This window comes from Salvelinus alpinus, chromosome 21, assembly GCF_045679555.1.
Source record: "Salvelinus alpinus chromosome 21, SLU_Salpinus.1, whole genome shotgun sequence".
In the NCBI taxonomy this organism is placed as follows: domain Eukaryota; kingdom Metazoa; phylum Chordata; class Actinopteri; order Salmoniformes; family Salmonidae; genus Salvelinus; species Salvelinus alpinus.
In genome coordinates this window covers 5,319,165-5,336,537 of record NC_092106.1, presented here as the reverse complement: position 1 = coordinate 5,336,537, position 17,373 = coordinate 5,319,165, and the positions used below count along the sequence as shown (strand labels likewise).

General features: G+C 43.9%; 1 protein-coding gene across 5 annotated transcripts in view; it reads left to right on the top strand.

The window, feature by feature from the left end:
• LOC139547648 (cell surface glycoprotein MUC18-like) overlaps window positions 1–17,373 on the top strand; it is an 89,361-nt gene that overhangs the window by 30,061 nt on the left and 41,927 nt on the right. For 4 of the 5 annotated variants that reach the window (XM_071356621.1, XM_071356619.1, XM_071356622.1 and 1 more), the window contains exons 2-13: window positions 3,776–3,903; window positions 4,282–4,513; window positions 4,660–4,730; window positions 4,983–5,070; window positions 5,585–5,764; window positions 6,113–6,240; window positions 6,473–6,608; window positions 6,972–7,087; window positions 15,101–15,242; window positions 15,390–15,520; window positions 15,870–16,008; window positions 16,256–16,291. In XM_071356621.1, coding sequence (XP_071212722.1) covers window positions 3,776–3,903; window positions 4,282–4,513; window positions 4,660–4,730; window positions 4,983–5,070; window positions 5,585–5,764; window positions 6,113–6,240; window positions 6,473–6,608; window positions 6,972–7,087; window positions 15,101–15,242; window positions 15,390–15,520; window positions 15,870–16,008; window positions 16,256–16,291 — 1,527 coding nt within the window. The remainder of the gene's footprint in view (window positions 1–3,775; window positions 3,904–4,281; window positions 4,514–4,659; window positions 4,731–4,982; window positions 5,071–5,584; window positions 5,765–6,112; window positions 6,241–6,472; window positions 6,609–6,971; window positions 7,088–15,100; window positions 15,243–15,389; window positions 15,521–15,869; window positions 16,009–16,255; window positions 16,292–17,373) is intronic. The other variant, XM_071356620.1, reaches the window with a different exon arrangement.

Genomic DNA, 17,373 nt, shown 5'->3' with positions numbered 1-17,373 from the left:
CTGGCCAAGGCTTTTGACTCTGTCAATCACCACATCCTCATCAGCAGACTCGACAGCCTTGGTTTCTCTAATGATTGCCTCGCCTGGTTCACCAACTACTTCTCTGATCGAGTTCAGTGTGTCAAATCGGAGGGTCTGTTGTCCGGACCTCTGGCAGTCTCTATGGGGGTGCCACAGGGTTCAATTCTTGGACCGACTCTCTTCTCTGTATACATCAATGATGTCGCTCTTGCTGCTGGTGAGTCTCTGATCCACCTCTACGCAGACGACACCATTCTGTATACTTCTGGCCCTTCTTTTGACACTGTGTTAACAACCCTCCAGGCGAGCTTCAATGCCATACAACTCTCCTTCCGTGGCCTCCAATTGCTCTTAAATACAAGTAAAACTAAATGCATGCTCTTCAACCGATCGCTGCCTGCACCTGCCCGCCTGTCCAACATCACTACTCTGGACGGCTCTGACTTAGAATATGTGGACAACTACAAATACCTAGGTGTCTGGTTAGACTGTAAACTCTCCTTCCAGACTCACATCAAACATCTCCAATCCAAAGTTAAATCTAGAATTGGCTTCCTATTCCGCAACAAAGCATCCTTCACTCATGGTGCCAAACATACCCTTGTAAAACTGACCATCCTACCAATCCTCGACTTCGGTGATGTCATTTACAAAATAGCCTCCAAAACCCTACTCAATAAATTGGATGCAGTCTATCACAGTGCCATCCGTTTTGTCACCAAAGCCCCATATACTACCCACCACTGCGACCTGTACACTCTCGTTGGCTGGCCCTCGCTTCATACTCGTCACCAAACCCACTGGCTCCAGGTCATCTACAAAACCCTGCTAGGTAAAGTCCCCCCTTATCTCAGCTCGCTGGTCACCATAGCAGCACCTACCTGTAGCACGCGCTCCAGCAGGTATATCTCTCTGGTCACCCCCAAAACCAATTCTTCCTTTGGCCGCCTCTCCTTCCAGTTCTCAGCTGCCAATGACTGGAACGAACTACAAAAATCTCTGAAACTGGAAACACTTATCTCCCTCACTAGCTTTAAGCACCAGCTGTCAGAGCAGCTCATAGATTACTGCACCTGTACATAGCCCATCTATAATTTAGCCCAAACAACTACCTCTTTACCTACTGTATTTATTTATTTATTTTGCTCCTTTGCACCCCATTATTTCTATCTCTACTTTGCACTTTCTTCCACTGCAAACCAACCATTCCAGTGTTTTTTACTTGCTATATTGTATTTACTTCGCCACCATGGCCTTTTTTATATTTTTATTTATTTATATATATATTTTGTTTGCCTTCACCTCCCTTATCTCACCTCACTTGCTCACATTGTATATAGACTTATTTTTCACTGTATTATTGACTGTATGTTTGTTTTACTCCATGTGTAACTATGTGTTGTTGTATGTGTCGAACTGCTTTGCTTTATCTTGGCCAGGTCGCAATTGTAAATGAGAACGTGTTCTCAATTTGCCTACCTGGTTAAATAAAGGTGAAATAAAAAATAAATAAAATGAAGGCCTGATTCACACAGTCTCCTCTGAACAGTTGATGTTGAGATGTGTCTGTTACTTGAACTCTGTGAAGATTTTATTTGGGCTGCAATTTCTGAGGCTGGTAACTCTAATGAACTTATCCCCTGTAGCGGAGGTAACTCTGGGTCCTCCTTTCCTGTGGCGTTCTTCATGAGAGCCAGTTTCATCATAGTGCTTGGTGGTTTTTGCTACTGCACTTGAAGAAACTTTCAAAGTTCTTGACATTTTCCGCATTGACTGACCTTCATGTCTTAAAGTAATGATGGACTGTCATTTCTCTTTGCTTTTTTTGAGCTGTTCTTGACATAATATGGACTTGGTCTTTTACCAAATAGGGCTATATTCTGTATACCACCTCGACCTTGTCACAACACAACTGATTGGCTCAAACTCATTAAGAAGGAAAGAAATTCCACAAATTAACTTTTATCAAGGCACAGCTGTTAATTGAAATGCATTCCAGCTGACTACCTCATGAAGCTGGTTGAGAGAATTCCAAGAGTGTGCAAAGCTGTCAAGGCAAAGGGTGGCTACTTTGAAGAATCTCAAATATCAAATATATTTTGATTTGATTAACACGTTTTTCAGGTTACTACATGATTCCATATGTGTTATTTCATAGTTTTGATGTCTTCACTATTATTCTACAATGTAGAAAATAGTAGAAATAAAGAAAAACCCTGGAATGAGTAGGAGCGTCCAAACTTTTGAATGGTACTGTAGATCTTGTAAATACGGAGGCCAATGTGTAGCCCCCCCCCCCCCCCCCGCGCCTTAATATAAAATGAGTACCAGCACCTATTTCAGTCCAAGTCAAGCACTGGACACACACAAGCCTGTTCAGAGTGAGTCAGCATTGGCCTGTTGTTACGTTGCTAATGCACAGGAAATGTTTTTGTGGGGATACCTAATTGAATCACTGTAATAAGACAACATCCTTCTTCCTCCATTAGCCTCTGGTGTGTGTGTGATGTGGGTTTACTGCTGGTGCAGGACAGGGCGGAGAGATAATAACCTGGCTGTCACTGTGTTGTTGAGGTCAAACGTGCTCAGTGACGTTTGACCACACACACACACACGATGTCCACATCAACAAACCACACGTGATTGAGTTGCCACCTTTCTTAACTCTTAACTCACAGCATGCTACTGAAAGTGGCTGATTAACGCTGGATCTGGCCAGAAAAGTCTATAGGCACAGCAAGTGGTCATTGCCAACCTAGAGGCTATAGGAAGGAGTCTGCTTTCATATTGTGTGTAAAGTGCACAATGGCCCTTCTGGCCTGTGTGTCGTCCTAGACACGCTTGGAGGGAAAAACCACTCATTCCTCTGTGAGAGAGCCGAACACTGGCTCACTATGCTGTCTGTAAATTGAGTCTTTCTTCCCTCCTAAACGGTGACACACTGGAATGCAGAACATTAATATGGACATGGGTGGGCTTCCAGAATTCCTGTCATTGCTTCTTTTTTCTTTGACCATTATGAGCTTTTTGTTGCTTTTTTTCAGCTCCGACCATATCAGGCCAGGCAGATGTGTGTGTGATTGTGCAATGCATGTCTGTGTGTGCGTGTGTGTGTGTTAATGGTGAAACAGCAGTGTCCGTTTGTGATATTACAACGACAAAGAAGTTTCTGCAAACAACAAAAACATTTTTTTCATTGATAGAAGACGGTGGTGGGGCGGCCATCGGTGCTGTTTCCCCCTACTGCGGATTCCATCTTTAATGTTGGTACAGAAATTATTACTAAGTATGATCAAAACTACAAACTTTCACATCATCGTGAAAAGGGTCTTTAAACGTGACTGATTCTGCACACTCTGCCTGTGTCACGGTTGTGTGTGGAGAGACGGACCAAGGCGCAGCGTGCTCTGAGTTCCACATATTTTATTAAGTGAAACTTTGAACAAAACAAATAAAGAAACAATGAACCGTGACTACAGAGGTGCTACATGCACTTACTCAAAACAAGATCCCACAAAACACAGTGGGGAAATGGCTGCTTAAATATGATCCCCAATCAGAGACAACGATAAACAGCTGCCTCTGATTGGGAACCATACCAGGCCAACATAGACATAAAACAACTTAGATTAGCCACCCTAGTCACACCCCGACCTAACCAAAATAGAGAATAAAAAGGCTCTCTATGGTCAGGGCGTGACAGCCTGCTGTAAATGATCTCAAACATGTGACTTGTTTCTCTGTGTCTCTACAGCAGCCTGGGCCACGGTGCAGGTGAACATGGAGGACAGAGTGGAGGTGTTTCTGGGGGACACGGCCCAGATCACATGCATGTTCACGGTCTCAGACAGCCCCGACAACGTCATTATCCAGTGGTACATGGTGAGTAGTCCCACACACAAACACATGAACATGGACACACGCGCACACACACGCACATTAGCCTGGTTGCAAAATCTGTTAGTGCTTTAGCTAACTCTGTTAGCAGTTGGCTAAAGGACCAACAGATCTGACAACCAGGCTAACATATCCCTTCCATCTCAGATCCATGTTTCACAAATGAACACATGCTCTCTTAGCTCTCTGGGCTGATTCCTAACCTACATCTGTACATTTATTCATCAGCTAACATTGATGTAAATGGGAGATTTACATGGGCACAAATATTTACTTTACACCCATGGATCTCAAGGATTCATCCCTCTGTCTCTGCCCTGTTTTCCAATTGACTTTGACAATGATCTTCGACTTGGATCGTAGATCACAAAGACCAATGTCCGCTTGAGGATCTACTACGGAAACAGCACCATGCAGGTAGTCGACCGGGGCGGGCAGTTCACAGACAAGATCAGTGTGAACGGGATGGGGAATAGCAGCGAGGTGGTGCTGACCATCAGGGACGTGAAGCTGGAGGATGAGCTAGAGTTCATCTGCCAGGTCAACGAGATGTCAGCCGGTAGCGAGGAGGGACGCACTATGCTCAAGGTGTTCGGTAAGAGTGTGATGCACCCATTCCTAGGGCCAGTTTCCTGGACCCAGATTTAGCCTAGTCCTGGACTAAAAAGCATGTGGCATGCTTATAAAGCTTCAGTATTCTAGCTACTGCTCTCTATTTGATGTCATCCATTGTTCCTCTAGCGCCACCTGATCGTCCAATCATCACAGGGGAGGAATCTGGGATCTCTGTCAGCAATGAGAACCCATCAAAGGTAAAAACGAACAAACAAAAACCACATTGTTAGCGATAGACAGTGAGGACGTCAGGTTATAGCATGGGGATAAGGTAAGGGCTTGTAACTTTTGAGGGCTTGTAACACTGACATTTAGCAAAATGCAAAGTATGTCGGTTTTATTGTAAAAAAAAAAACCAAAACATTGAGCTTTTTATCCCCGAAATCGAGCACATGGTTTTCAGGAGAAAAGGGTTTACACTGACCGTGTAACGTCATTTTTCTCCACAGATGGGGAGCTGTGAGGCTAAGAACGGCTACCCCAGGCCCAGCATCACTTGGTACCGTGACCAGAGCTCACTGCAGAACACGCCAGGCGGTGAGTACTACTAAGGCTTGGACCACAGTGTCCATAGAAACATTAGTATCTACGCTATGTGAAACAGAGTTGATAAGAACAGCTGTCAATTCCACATCTGCTTCATGCTCTTCCTGCTTTTTGTGCTGGCAACGTGACAATAAACACATTTAGAATGTTGTAAACATGCCTCGGATCTCACAAGGAATAACAAGCATATTTTTGGGGGTTATCAAAGATGAAAAGCAGATTGACGCCAGTCAGGAATTTGACAGTGCAATTGATGAACAATGATCAGTGATTAGTATGACACAGATCATGCCTGTTGGAAAAATAGATGTCTGTTTCATGTGCCTGAATATGAGATGTGGCTGTGGAAAATAGAAAAAATAGAAAACAAAAGTAAGTGATAGTAAACCACCCCATGTATTCTCTCCCCAACCTGGCCATTGGGGATACATCAACATGTGCAAGCAGCTACACTTCTACAGTAACTCATGTTCTCTGTTTTCCATATGTGCTGCATGTCTCACAGAGGTCAGTGTGGTGACCCTGGTCACCAAGGAGTCCAGTGGTCTGTACACTGTCCAGAGTGACCTTCACCTGAATGTGGTCAAGGAAGACAAGGATTCGTTCTTCTACTGCGAAGTCAGCTACCTCGTCCCTGGTGGAACCAAGATGACTGAAACCAACAAGATCAACATTACTGTCTACTGTGAGTCTACTGTGCAACCTCTTAATGTGTCCCCTCTCATATGGAGACAGTAGAAAACTATACACATGCACAGTCACAGACGTACACAAGTACAGTGCCATCTCAAATCGTGTTCAGTCTCAAAGAGAAGCATGAATCATAAATACAAGTAACTATGCTACAGTGCAACGTTTTTATTTTCTGACTGTTTGTGCTGTCGCCACATGTTTCTGTCTAGTTTCTCTTGTCCTGTACTCTACGTGGCCATACTTGCCACTTTCCAGGTCATATTTGTCAACGAGAATTAGAATCTTGTTGACTTGCCTGGATAAATAAAGGTTCAATCAAATGGATGTAAAATCTCTTCAGATCCAACCACTTCTCTTGATGTGTGGGTGGAGTCACCAAAGGGTAGTGTCAAAGAAGGAGACACAGTTGAGGTTCATTGCCATGCCGACGGGAATCCTCAACCACCCTTTACATTCATGCACAATATGGTAAGAAATCCTTGCCTATCTCCTAGTCCCATGTAAAAATGTTAAATAAAATGTGTCCTGTGTCTCCAACTATAAACAGAACCATATACATTTATGCATGTGTTTACTGTAAGTGATTGGATGGGCCTAAACCTCTGGATGTGGAGTGTGTGTGTGTGTGTGTGTGTGTGTGTGTCTTTGTTCATACACAACACTGTTGATGTATGTTATAAATGCCACTGTCTCTCTTTAGGAGGAGCTGAAATCTGAGCCGAACGTATTGGTCCTGAAAGACGTGACGCGGCAAAGCAACGGCAACATCACGTGTACAGCACTGGACCTGGACACATATGACGAAATCCTAGGGCAAACAGAGCTCTTCGTCGACTGTGAGTGAGACATTACTCTGGTACAACTTTCCTGTACTTCCCGGACATTTCTGGGACGTTAGTCATTGTTAGTAGCACCAGGAGTTGTGATATGACTGGGAAAAACTTAGGGCCCTCTTTGTGGTCTTATTAGTAGCACCAGGAATTATTCCCTGGCTCCGGAAAAACTCCTGGCCTAATTATTGCAGTAGTAGTGAAATGTAGTGTAATGTAGTGCACTGGTCCTCAAACTGTGGGTCGCGAATGTGAAACTGAATGTGAACAATGTATACCATTGCCCCTTCGATCTGGTTACTAACATTGGCCTACTGTATATATAGCAGTGTAGCAGTGTTCATAACATTGGATGTTGTGTGTCCATAGATCTGGACCCGGCTGTGTTGATTCCCAAAGACACCCATGTCATGGCCCAGGGAGAGGAGCTGATGGCCACATGCAACGCTCTGTCCTCCCTGCCCACACACACCGTATGGTTCAAGGTAAATTACAGTAGCCCACTGAGTCAAACGCTATACTCCTACACAGTTATATTAGACTATGTTACTGTATATTTCATCTTTAGAGGCGATCGAGCTATGCTGATATTTAGTATTTATTAGGATCCCCATACTCTTCCTAGGGTCAACACAGGGTTAAATCAATTACCTTACAACAAAACACAACAACAGCCTACATCTTCAATAAAACAGTAAATCATCCAATATATTATTACATTATTACTCTCCTAATACAAATGTACAATATAAAATACACAATACCTCAACATTAAAGTGTGTGTAGAGTGTGTTTTAGAGTGTGTGTCTCTTCACATTCCATGTTGTGCCAATTTTAAAATTAGATTTTACTGCTTGCTTGAGTTACTTGATGTGGAAGAGAGTTCCATGTAGTCATGGCTCTATGTAGTACTGTGCGCTGTGCGTTTCCCATAGTCTGTTCTGGACTTTGGGACTGTGAAGAGACCCCTGGTGGCATGTCTTGTGGGGAATGTATGGGTGTCAGAGCGGTGTATTAGCTACTTTCAACATGGCAATACCTCTCACAAAGACAAGTAGTGATGCAGTCAATTTGCCTATGTTCTTCTTTGTGGCATTGACTATATAACTGTGCAGTAGTTCATCTGTGATAAAAACTAAGGCCTGTAGGACTTGTTTTGTTGATTGTGATGTCAAGAAATCAGACCGATGCTTTATCACGGACAGACCTTTCCCCATCTTAGCTACCGTTGCATCAATATATTGTGACCATGTCAGTTTACAATCTAGGGTTACACCAAGCAGATCCTCAACTTGCTCAATTGCCACATTATTCATTACAATATTAGGTTTAGGCTAATGTTTGGTCACAAATACAAAGCTTTTAGTTGATATATTTAGGACTAGCTTATTACTTGCCACCCATTCTAGAACTGACTGCAGCTCTTGGTTCAGTGTTGCAGTGATTTCACTTGCTGTGGTAGCTGATGTGTATAATGTTGAGTCATCAACATACATAGACACACAGGCTTTACTCAATACTGGTGGTAGGTCAAAAGACAGCTATCTAGACGTATACCAAACTCTACCTGGTTTATGTTAGAGGGGCTTCCATTAAATAACTCCTGCTGTGTTCTATTAGATAGGTAACTCAATCCACGATATGGCAGAGAAAGGAAAGCCATGTTTTTTTCAGCAGACGACAATGACCGATAATGTCTAACTAAACAGCTCCCACAACCCCCTGATATCTGTCTCAAGTATGTCTTTCGAATCTCCCTGTGTCTTTCGAATCTCCCTGTGTCATTCGAATCTCTGTGTGTCTTTCGAATCTCCCTGTGTCTTTCGAATCTCCCTGTGTCTTTCGAATCTCCCTGTGTCTTTCGAATCTCCCTGTGTCTTTCGAATCTCCCTGTGTCTTTCGAATCTCCCTGTGTCTTTCGAATCTCCCTGTGTCTTTCGAATCTCCCTGTGTCTTTCGAATCTCCCTGTGTCTTTCGAATCTCCCTGTGTCTTTCGAATCTCCCTGTGTCTTTCGAATCTCCCTGTGTCTTTCGAATCTCCCTGTGTCTTTCGATTATTATTATTATTTTTTTTTCTTCGAATCTCCCTGTGTCATTCGACTCTCCGTGTGTCTTCCGAATCTCCCTGTGTCTTTCGACTCTCCTAAAAGAGGTGTAGCTGTGCTTGAATGGCGCCGGAGGGGGTGGCTGCCGTTTTACGGGCTCCTAACCAACTGTGCTATTTTGTTTGTTTTTTCGCATTAATTGTAACTTGTTTTTTAAAACTTATTCTGTACATAATGTTGCTGCTACCGTCTCTTATGACCGAAAATAACTTCTGGACATCAGAAAAGCGATTACTCACCTCGAACTGGACAAAGATTTTTTCTTTAACGAGTCCGACGCGAAGGATGTACTGCTTTCTTGGGAACGGGCCCAAATTCCCGTAATTTGCGTGAAGAAGACAGAGAAAAAGGGGGCGGCGATCGGGCTGCCTTCTGAGAATTTGAGTGAGTAAACCTCCACTACCATCCGTTCAATTGGCTAACGTGCAATCATAGGAAAACAAAACGGATGATATAAGATCAAGACTATCCTACCAACGGGACATTAAAAACTGTAATATCTTATGTTTCACTGAGTTGTGGCTGAACGACGACACAGATAATATAGAGCTGGTGGGATTTTACATGCATCGGCAGGACAGAGAAGCTACGTCTGGTAAGACGAGGGGCTGGGGTGTGTGTCTATTTGTCAATAGCAGCTGGTGCGCAATGTCTAATATCAAAGAAGTCTCAAGGTATTGCTCGCCTGAGGTAGAGTACCTTATGATAAGCTGTAGACCACACTATCTACCAAGAGTTCTCATCTATATTATTTGTAACGGTCTATTTATCACCACAAACCGATACTGGCACTATGACCGCACTCAACCAGCTGTATAAGGACATAAGCAAACAAGAAAATACTCATCCAGAAGCAGCACTCCTAGTGGCTGGGGACTTTAATGCAGGCAAACTTAAATCCGTTTTACCTAATTTCTACCAGCATGTCACATGTGCAACCAGAGGGAAAAAAACTCTAGACCACCTCTCCTCCCACAGACAGAGACACATACAAAGCTCTCCCTTACCCTCCATTTGGCAAATCTGACCACAATTCTATCCTCCTGATTCCTGCTTACAAGCAAAAACTAAATCAGGAAGTACCAGGGACTTGCTCAATACGGAAGTGGTCAGATGACGCAGATGCTATGCTACAGGACAGTTTTGCTAGCACAGACTGGAATATGTTCCGTGCTTCATCCAATGGCATTGAGGAGTATACCACCTCAGTCATCGACTTCATCAATAAGTGCATTGACAACGTCGCCCAACCGTGACCGTACGTACATATCCCAACCAGAAGCCATGGATTACAGGCAACATCCGCATCGAGCTAAAGGCTAGAGCTGCCGCTTTCAAGGAGTGGGACACTAATTCGGACGCTTATAAGAAATCCCGCTACGAACCATCAAACAGGCAAAGAGTCAATACAGGATTAAGATTGAATCCTACTACACCGACTCTGACGCTCGTCAGATGTGGCAGGACTTGAAAACTATTACGGACTACAAAGGCAAACCCAGCTGCGAGCTGCCCAGTGACGCGAGCCTACCAGACGAGCTAAATGCCTTTTATGCTCGCTTCGAGGCAAGCAACACTGAAGCATGCATGAGAGCACCAGCTGTTCCGGACGATTGTGTGATAACGCTCTTAGTAGCCGATGTGAGCAAGACCTTTAAACAGGTCAACAGTCACAAAGCCGCGGGGCCAGACCGATTACCAGGACATGTACTCAGAGCATGCGCGGGCCAACTGGCAAGTTTCTTCACTGACATTTTCAACCTCTCCCTCACCGAGTTTGTAATACCTACATGTTTCAAGCAGCACCATAGTCCCTGTGCCCAAGGAAGCGAAGGTAACCTGCCTAAATTATTATCATGTCGGTAACCATGAAGTGCTTTGAAAGGCTGGTCATGGCTCACATCAACAGCATCATCCCGGATATCGTAGACCCACTCCAATTTGCATACCGCCCCAACAGATCCATAGATGACGCAATCTCAATCGCACTCCACACTGCCCTTTCCCACCTAGTCCCCTCCTGTACTCCCTGTTCACCCACGACTGCGTGGCCAAACACGACTCCAACATCATCATTAAGTTTGCTGACGACAACAGTGGTAGGCCTGATTACCGACAAAGATGAGATAGCCTATAGGGAGGAGGTCAGAGACCTGGCAGTGTGGTGCCAGGACAACAACCTCTCCCTCAATGTGTGCAAGACAAAGGAGCAGATCGTGGTGGGCCGAACAGGCCCCCATTAACATCGGCGGGGCTGTTGTGGAGCGGGTCGAGAGTTTCAAGCTCCTTGGTGTCCACATCACCAATGAGCTACCATGGTCCAAACACACCAAGACAGCCGTGAAGAGGGCACGACAACACCTATTCCCCCTCAGGAGACTGAAAAGATTTGGCATGGGTCCCCAGTTCCTCAAAGTTCTACAGCTGCACCATCGAGAGCATCCTGACCGGTTGCATCACCGCCTGGTATGGCAACTGCTCGGCATCTGACCATAAGGCGCTACAGAGGGTAGTGCGTACGGCCCAGTACATCACTGGGGGCCAGCTTCCTGCCATGAAGGACCTATATACCAGGCGGTGTCAGAGGAATGCCCAAAAAATTGTCAGACTCCAGTCACCCAAATCATAGACTGTTCTCTCTGCTACCGCATGGCAAGCGGTACCGGAGCGCCAAGTCTAGGACCAAAAGGCTCCATAACAGCTTCTACTCCCAAGCCATAAGACTACTGAACATTTAATCAAATGGCCACCCGGACTATTTACAGTTGAAGTCAGAAGTTTAGATACACTTAGTTTATAAAAAATCTTGCAACCTTTCGTTACTAGTCCAACGCTCTAACCACTAGGCTACCTGCCGCCCCTGTTGGAGTCATTAAAAGTCGTTTTTCAACCACTCTACAAATTTCTTATTAACAAACTATAGTTTTGGCAAGTTGGTTAGGACATCTACTTTGTCCATGACACAAATACTTTTTCCAACAATTGTTTACAGACAGATTATTTCACTTATCATTCACTGTATCACAATTCCAGTGGGTCAGAAGTTTACATACACTAAGTTGGCTGTGCCTTTAAACAGCTTGGAAAATTCCAGAAAATTATGTCATGGCTTTATAAGCTTCTGATAGTCTAATTGACATAATTTTAGTCAATTGGAGGTGTATCTGTGTATGTATTTCAAGGCCTACCTTTAAACTCAGTGCCTTTGCTTGACATCATGGGAAAATCTAAATAAATCAGCTAAGACTTCAGAAAATAAATTGTGGACCTCCAAAAGTCTGGTTCATCCTTGGGAGCAATTTCCAAATGCCTGAAGGTACCACGTTCATCTGTACAAACAATAGTACGCAAGTATTAACACCATGGGACCACGCAGCTGTCATACCGCTCAGGAAGGAGACGTGTTCTGTCTCCTAAAGATGAACGTACTTTGGTGCGAAAAGTGCAAATCAATCCCAGAACAACAGCAAAGGACCTTGTAAAGATGCTGGAGGAAACAGGTACAAAAGTATCTATATCCACAGTAAAACGAGTCCTATATCGACATAACCTGAAAGGCCGCTCAGCAAGGAAGAAGCCACTGCTCCAAAACCGCCATAAAAAAGCTAGACTATGGTTTATAACTGCACATTGGGACAAAGATTGTACTTTTTGGAGAAAAGTCCTCTGGTATGATGAAACAAAAATAGAACTGTTTGGCCATAATGACCATTGTTTTGTTTGGAGGAAAAAGGGGGAGGCTTGCAAGCCGAAGAACACCATCCCAACCGTGAAGCACGGGGTGGCAACATCATGTTGTGGGGGTGCTTTGCTGCAGGAGGGACTGGTGCACTTCACAAAATAGATGGCATCATGAGGCAGGAAAATTATGTGGATATATTGAAGCAACATCTCAAGATATCAGTCAGGAAGTTAAAGTTTGGTAGCAAATGGGTCTTCCAAATGGACAATGACCCCAAGCATACTTCCAAAGTTGTGGCAAAATGGCTTAAGGACAACAAAGTCAAGATATTGGAGTGGCCATCACAAAGCCCTGACCTCAATCCTATAGAAAATTTGTGGGCAGAACTGAAAAAGTGTGTGCGAGCAAGGAGGCCTACAAACCTGACTCAGTTACACCAGCTCTGTCAGGAGGAATGGGCCAAAATTCACCCAACTTATTGTGGGATGCTTGTGGAAGGCTACCTGAAATGTTTGACCCAAGTGAAACAATTTAAAGGCAATGCTACCAAATACTAATTGCGAGTACAGTGGGGCAAAAAAGTATTTAGTCAGCCACCAATTGTGCAAGTTCTCCCACTTAAAAAGATGAGAGAGGCCTGTAATTTTCATCATAGGTACACTTCAACTATGACAGACAAAATGAGAAAAGAAAATCCAGAAAATCACATTGTAGGATTTTTAATGAATTTATTTGCAAATTATGGTGGAAAATAAGTATTTGGTCACCTACAAACAAGCAAGATTTCTGGCTCTCACAGACTTCTTCTTTAAGAGGCTCTTCTTTAAGAGGCTCCTCTGTCCTCCACTCGTTACCTGTATTAATGGCACCTGTTTGAATTTGTTATCAGTATAAAAGACACCTGTCCACAACCTCAAACAGTCACACTCCTAACTCCACTATGGCCAAGACCAAAGAGCTGTCAAAAGACACCAGAAACAAAATTGTAGACCTGCACCAGGCTGGGAAGACTGAATCTGCAATAGGTAAGCAGCTTGGTTTGAAGAAATCAACTGTGGGAGCAATTATTAGGAGATGGAAGACATACAAGACCACTGATAATCTCCCTCGATCTGGGGATCCACGCAAGATCTCACCCCGTGGGGTCAAAATGATCACAAGAACGGTGAGCAAAAATCCCAGAGCCACACGGGGGGACCTAGTGAATGACCTGCAGAGAGCTGGGACCAAAGTAACAAAGCCTACCATCAGTAACACGCTACGCCGCCAGGGACTCAAATCCTGCAGTGCCAGACGTGTCCCCCTGCTTAAGCCAGTACATGTCCAGGCCCGTCTGAAGTTTGCTAGAGAGCATTTGGATGATCCAGAAGAAGATTGGGAGAATGTCATATGGTCAGATGAAACCAAAATAGAACTTTTTGGTAAAAACTCAACTCGTCGTGTTTGGAGGACAAAGAATGCTGAGTTGCATCCAAAGAACACCATACCTACTGTGAAGCATGGGGGTGGAAACATCATGCTTTGGGGCTGTTTTTCTGCAAAGGGACCAGGACGACTGATCCGTGTAAAGGAAAGAATGAATGGGGCCATGTATCGTGAGATTTTGAGTGAAAACCTCCTTCCATCAGCAAGGGCATTGAAGATGAAACGTGGCTGGGTCTTTCAGCATGACAATGATCCCAAACACACCGCCCGGGCAACGAAGGAGTGGCTTCGTAAGAAGCATTTCAAGGTCCTGGAGTGGCCTAGGCAGCCTCCAGATCTCAAACCCATAGAAAATCTTTGGAGGGAGTTGAAAGTCCGTGTTGCCCAGCAACAGCCCCAAAACATCACTGCTCTAGAGGAGATCTGCATGGAGGAATGGGCCAAAATACCAGCAACAGTGTGTGAAAACCTTGTGAAGACTTACAGTAAACGTTTGACCTCTGTCATTGCCAACAAAGGGTATATAACAAAGTATTGAGAAACTTTTGTTATTGACCAAATACTTATTTTCCACCATAATTTGCAAATAAATTCATTAAAAATCCTACAATGTGATTTTCTGGAATTTTTTTTCTAATTTTGTCTGTCATAGTTGAAGTGTACCTATGATGAAAATTGCAGGCCTCTCTCATCTTTTTAGGTGGGAGAACTTGCACAATTGGTGGCTGACTAAATACTTTTTTGCCCCACTGTATGTTAAACTTCTGACCTACTGGGAATGTGATGAAAGTAATAAAAGCTGAAATAAATCATTCTCTCTACTATTATTCTGACATTTCACATTCTTAAAATAAAGTGGTGATCCTAACTGACCTAAGACAGGACATTTTTACTCTGATTAAATGTCAGGAATTGTGAAACTGAGTTTAAATGTCTTTGGCTAAGGTCTATGTAAACTTCCGACTTCAATTGTACATTGACCCCCCCCATTTGTTTTTACACTGCTGGTACTCGCTATTTTTTGTATATGCATAGTCACGTTACCCCTACCTACATGTACAAATTACCTCGACTAACCCGTATCCCGCACATTGACTCGGTACCGGTACCCTCTGTATATAGCCTTTTATTTTATTTTATTGTGTTACTTTTTATTTTTATTTACTTCAGTTTATTTCTTGAGCTGAATTGTTGGTTAAGGGCTTGTAAGTCATTATTTCATTGCGCATGTGACAAATAAAGTTTGATTTGATTTAGACGTGTGTGTGTGTGTGTGTGTGTCTAGAAAGGAAAAAAAGTTGCAGAGGGCCACACACTGACCCTGAAGGACGCTGTGTTTGACATGGCGGGGACGTACGTGTGTGTGGTGAAGGTGCCTTCACTGGGAGGACTGGAGACCAGTGGCTCTTTACGTGTCTTCGTACAGGGTGAGCCCACAAACACACACACACATATACATACATACACACACACACACACACACACACACACACACACACACACACACACACACACACACACACACACACACACACACACACACACACAACTAACCCTCCTCCTCTCCCATGCAGGACCCCCAGAGATCAAGAAGTCAGCAGACCCAGTCCAGGAGGTGAGCCCAGAGAAGTCCCAGAACCTGAGCTGCCACGCTAGAGGATACCCAACCCCTGTTATCACCTGGAGCTCCTCTGACAAATCACAGGTAGACAGACAGACAGACAGACCAGCAGGAAAAGAGGGCTTCTCTGGGTCAGCTCATACAGACAATGTTTGACTAGCTTTTGATCTATGTATGCACAGATCTGTTCCAATCCTGGCTACCTGGGTCATTTCCTGTAACAATGTTAATAGACAAAGCAACTCACGTTCAACATTCCTTTCTTAACTGACATCTCTACATTTGTCAATAATGTTTATTGTTCGTCCCAAATGACCGTCTTTTCCCATTGTAGTGCACTACTTTTGACCCGGGGCCCATAGGATGACATTTGGGACACACCCGCTGTTCGGTTTCTGGTCTTATCTGTGCTTTATTTCCCTGTTTGTGCTAGGTCCTGAAGTTGTCCCAAAGAGAGACAGTGGACGAGGTTCTCAGTGTGGTGAGCGTCAAGGTGACCTCTGACATCACAGCCTACTGCAACGCCTCCAACGAGCACGGCACAGTCTCCGTCTCCTTCAGCCTCAAAGCCAGTAAGTTTTGTCTGTCCACTTTCTTATTTGTCATATCGTGTATATTTTATGTCAACATGTCCGGTTTGACTGTTAAGAGAAAATCAACAGGCAGAATATACTAACGACCGAAGGATTTAATTCATGGATACATAACAGAAAACTTAAACCTGAGCTTCAAATCATCTTTAGTAAAGCGTCTCTTAGTTTCCCTCAAACTCAGTGTGCTAACAGTAGAGTGTCACTCTCCCTTTTTGCCTGTTTTCAGTTGTCCAAACGACCTTGTCAGCTCTCAGTACTACAGGTAAGCGTACCACTCTTTTAGTAGATAACACTCACTGTCATCACTGCTGTGGCATTGGTTGAGTTCCACGATGTCTTTATTGCGGTCGGGCTGCACCTTCCAGAAGATCACTATACTATATCACATCAATGGGGTGTTTAACATTTGCCAAGCGTTGTGAGATCTGATCACCTGTGCAGCGTGAATGCAATAAAAATGACCGTGGTGTTGGAACAAGCAACTTCATTTATCAATCAAGCGCGCAGCCTGTGCTCAATCATATTTCCCCAATATTGTGTTTGAGCGGTCTATGGTCTAGTTTAGCTTTCTATGTGAGTCAGGCAGAATTCTTTTTAAATAAAAGAAAAAAACGCGACAGGTGCTTTTAGAAATGACCAAAATCTGAAATAAAACTCATGATTAAACGGTCTTTATGGGTGCATTAAGGTTTCTGCTGATGAGGACGGTCATGGTCGAGAAACCTTTTATGGACTAGTTGGTGTGCGAGAGCTGTTTATTTTCCATATGTTGCTCCGTCATCTAATACGAACATATCCGGATCTGTTCTTTGATAACTATCATAATTAGATGTTCGATTAAATTAAATCTTTATGGCCTGGCTTCCCAGACAAGGATAGATTAAGCCTTGTCCTGAGCTGGACTAAAAATCTATTTCATTGGAGATTCGGGGCTGTCATTGAGCATGCTTTTTAGTCCAGGATTAGGCTCAATCTGGGTCCAGGAAACCAGCCATAGAACTCTTACTACGCTGTCATCCTATTTCGGCTATGTTCACTAACTGGCTGCGTATCGCCCTATTGCATAAAGATAGCCTATAGCTGTCTTGTTTGCACACAGATCAGGATCGAGGCTGAAACTGTAGCCGTGCACTGATGGTAAAGGGCCCTCAACACAGTCTCCTGACTCCCATTACCTCAGCGGACCGCTCACGTCATGCCAGGAAATCTTTGCCTACGTCCCTCTGAGGGAAAATCCTGTTTGTTGTTTTATTTGCAGACAAAATTGGATTAAATAGCCAGCGCTGCTGCTCATGGAAATGATTAGGACATTTTTGGGGGGAGTGCAGACTGCAGAGCCTTTCC